The sequence below is a fragment of the Typha latifolia genome, chromosome 14 (assembly GCF_019914945.1).
Source record: "Typha latifolia isolate L0001 chromosome 14, TyphaL0001v2, whole genome shotgun sequence".
NCBI lineage: Eukaryota > Viridiplantae > Streptophyta > Magnoliopsida > Poales > Typhaceae > Typha > Typha latifolia.
In genome coordinates, this window is record NC_133099.1 from 5,415,413 (window position 1) to 5,419,521 (window position 4,109).

At 35.1% G+C, this 4,109-nt stretch overlaps 1 protein-coding gene across 1 annotated transcript; it reads left to right on the top strand.

The window, feature by feature from the left end:
- Positions 1 to 967: 967 nt before the first annotated feature.
- Positions 968 to 1,519, top strand: LOC140801163 (auxin-responsive protein SAUR50-like). The gene has a single exon (XM_073156166.1). The coding sequence runs from the start codon at positions 1,056 to 1,058 to the stop codon at positions 1,350 to 1,352; it is 297 nt and encodes a 98-aa protein (XP_073012267.1). The 5' UTR covers positions 968 to 1,055; the 3' UTR covers positions 1,353 to 1,519.
- The last annotated feature ends 2,590 nt before the right edge of the window (positions 1,520 to 4,109 follow it).

A 4,109-nucleotide genomic window follows, 5' to 3' on the forward strand; every position in this document is an offset into this window, starting at 1 on the left:
CTCAACACTACAAGAGTTTAATATCTCAACCAAAATTAGAATTAATCTAAGCTAAGACGTCTCACCTTGAATCTCTCATAATATATGGAAAGTTGGAAAGTAAAACTTTGTTGAATAAGGATAGCATTGCTTCTAAAACAAGACCGTAGTACTTATGTACATGCCATCTACTATACTATAAATCTATATACTATAAATCTAAAACTTTTTTCATACATATATACGGTCATACAGCATTGTCATTTTTGATATAGATGACAGAAACTAGCTAGTTGCCAAGATGAGGAGAGGAAAAGGAGGGGATTTTCTGCAGCGCAAAGAGGTCCTTGCAAGAATAATAAAGGCTTGCATGTGGGTAAGAGGTCCCAAAACTATCAAGATTGCTTAATTGCCGGTGGGTAGCTTCTTGCTTTTATCTCAAGCCCTATATATTGACATAAAGGAATTAGTTGGCAATTACGTTCTTTCACCAGGCACGCTCATGTGAACGAGATCTTCTTTGGTGTGGGCTCACACCCATATGAAATCTTCTTCGATCCAGTTTGAGATAGAGGAGCCATTATAGCAGTTTATGGTCGCTTGCTTCTTCAGAAAATCAACAAACACTAGCCTCACGAATGAAGATTAATTGTTGCTTTGACGTATCCAGAGATTAACGGAGAATATTTAGAAGTTTAGCTCAAGAATATATATATATATATATATATATATATATATATATATATATATAGATTAGTCCATACGAAAGAGGCGTGGTCTTGTCTGTCCTAAAGCAATGGCAACGACGCCATGGGCTTCGGCACAAAGTCCCCACACAACTCCCAATTTGTCCTCTTCGTCCTCCCACCTTCTGCCCCACCGACATGGCCACATGCCTTTGTTTCCATTTATCTTATTCTCTCTCTAAATTTCTCGCATATATATATGCCTCATCGCTGCTCCAGTTCTCCACAACCTTTGTAGTTCTTTCTCTTTCTCTCTGCAGTTACTTCCTTCTATATCTTGGATACTAAGACAACCCAACAAGGAAGCAGTTAGCAAGTCATACAAAAAGAATGGCTGTGATGAAGCAAAGCAAGGTCTCCCAAGTAGCAGGCCTTAAGAAAATCTTGAAGCGTTGCTCAAACCTTGGGAGGAAACAAGATGATTTGGATGTCCCCAGAGGTCACTTTGCTGTTTACGTCGGGGAGAATCGGAGTAGATTCATAGTTCCGATCGCATACCTCAATCACCCAGAGTTCCGGTCGCTCCTTCACTGCGCTGAAGAAGAGTTTGACTTCGGTTATGACATGGGTCTCACAATCCCATGCGAAGAGGTGGCCTTCCTTTCTCTCACCTCTGCACTCCGATGAGATTTTAACCTACCAAAGTCTCAACATGAAGCAACCCTTGTAAATTCTTGTAACTTATTTGCGCATATAAGAGTGGCGTGTAGTTTTGGCGCCCTGTAACATTTGATTATTTGGGCTAACGGAAATAGAAAGGAGTACTATGTAATTCCCCTTCTTTACAAGTAATCTATTCTTCCTTTCAGTAATTTTTGGTGCAAATGCTTTGAACTTTCAAGAGAGCAACTTTGAAAAATGTTAAAAACAAAACCTATATATGGGTGTATTTATACAGTCCAAAATTTGTATATGTTACCATAGCAGTACTGGTGCAAATTAAAACAATATTTGCCCCCGCTAATTCGCACTTGGTTATAGTAAATTAATCTCTAGGATACAATGGGTTATAACAAATTCATCTTTAAGAGCTGGATGTAGGCCTCGAAGAAAAACCTCAACAGAGATAGATGGCTTCAATACCGAAACTATGTAACTAACCAACGCAAATGACTGGCATGCATAATACGTATCTACCCATAAATTAATATAAATATTTGCATACGTAGGCTTAGACTAACTTATTGTCCAAATTTTAAAAACTACTCGAATTTTTTCTTAAATTCCAAAGTTTTATGAATGATTACAAATATACATACATACATAGATAGAGAGAGAGAGAGAGAGAGAGTAGGCCCTTGTGAGATAATGGTCCCAAAAATATTCATTTTTTTTATCATTTAGGAGCCCCAAGGCTATATATGGACTAGAGAAAAGATTTAATTCTCGTTGATAAATACGAACATAAGCCCTACTAAGCTCTAATCAACATAGTAACTCATCTAGTTTAGCATGCTGAGCAATTGGTCAAAACTAAATGTCGTCGAAACACTGCTCCTAACTATCATGCTACTATGTTGCTTCTCTAAAAGTCACCGTATTGCCGAGCTATCAACTAAGACAAACCGAGCCGTTGACCAAGTCACCAAATTAGAAATATTTTTTCACAATAATTATTTTAATTTAAAATCGATTATGTAACCTCCTTGGCCGTATAAGTATCTACCAACTTTATAATAGTTGGTTGGTTCCCAAAGATACTAATTGCAAATTGCGCAATTGGACTTAGGATCCGTAATAAGTGGTGGATGTACTGCATAGGACGTCCTTGTAAGATAGTAGGAGCAGGCAGTCGATGCCGTTGAGAGGTTCCAAACTGCAACAAACGACAATTAGACAACTAGCTTTCTATTTTCATCTTGGGACATACCTGACATCAAACTATTATTAGGCGAGTCCTCTTGCCAGGCAAGCCCATGTAACAAAGATTTGAGCTTTACGAGCTATATCTTTGCGGGGCCTCGATGCCCACAGTATCTACTCAAATGGGTCCGTTCTGAGATATAGCTACGGCAATAACGCATGTCACAAGCTATCCCACCTTTTCAGTGGTATAAATCTTTAGCCCCCAATTATTTCAGGATTTATTTCTCCATTTTAATACTAAAAAAAATATTACTCTAGATTAGAAAGCAAATACCAAATTATCGTTACTCTTTATTAGAAATACTATTTATCTAAATTAAATATTACATCACATATAAACGTAATTATAATTGAAAATTTTCAGACAAGCTTATGTATATAATATTTAGGCAATATTTTTAACCCGTTACTTAAGTAAATATGCAAAATAAAATTCAATGATTAAAGCAAAGATGAAGACCAAGATTTTTACGTGAAAATTTCCAAACTAGGAAAAACTATAGATCCAAACTCGGATCAAACTAATCACTAATAAACGTAAACAGTTTACAAAATTGACTTACAAAACAACCCGTTAATTCCTACGACTTTATTCAACTCAGTCTCAATCGCAAGAGCCCGCGATTCTCTGCATTTTGTAATTGATCTCAAATCTTAGTTACGTTTGAGATTGATCCTTCACCTTGGTGACGCTTAAGATGAAAACCTTATTGTGTAGAAGATGAGACGAACCTTAGTCAGTTAAAAATTATTTTTTTCTTCAAAAACATCACTTCAAAAGCAATAATCGATGTCGCTAGGGTTAGGGCATCCTAACCTTATATACTTTATAAAATTAAGACTAAATCCAAGTCAAATCAAGTCTCAAGTACCCAAAACTTGCAAATTACTTAGAAGCATTTGAATGCAGTCCGAGTGTATTCGAATGCAGTGACTTGTTGTCCTAGGCATATTCAAACAGCCTAATATGCATCTTTGTATTTGTGAACATGCTACGAACTTTTCAAGGTGTGTTCAAATGTGTCTACGGACATAGTGACTTATTAGCTCTAAAACTCAAAAATCTTCAGTTCAAATCTTATTAAAACTTATAGATATGCTCATGTACATGTGTAGAAATATTTAGAATATTTTGTACACATTTGCTAATACTAAAAACCTAATATTAATTTTATAATTAATTCGACTAAAGTTATTTAAAAATTATATTTCTCGTCTTGTACCATCTACCTATCGAAGTCTACAGATTAAAAGTTTCCGCTCATTTTTTCTACTTATCTCATATCTCCTACCATTCATTGCATATGTAAAAAATGTTAATGTATAGTTATTGCATACATAGAGAATTTCATATCTATAACGATTGCATATATAGTGAATAGTAAATATATAGTTATTGCATATATTTATATATACAATTTCATATGCATAGAGAATTTATTTTATAGCCATGATATTATAAGTTTGAAAGTAACTAAATTTGGATGACCATAATGTTATTAACCAATCCTAATGCAA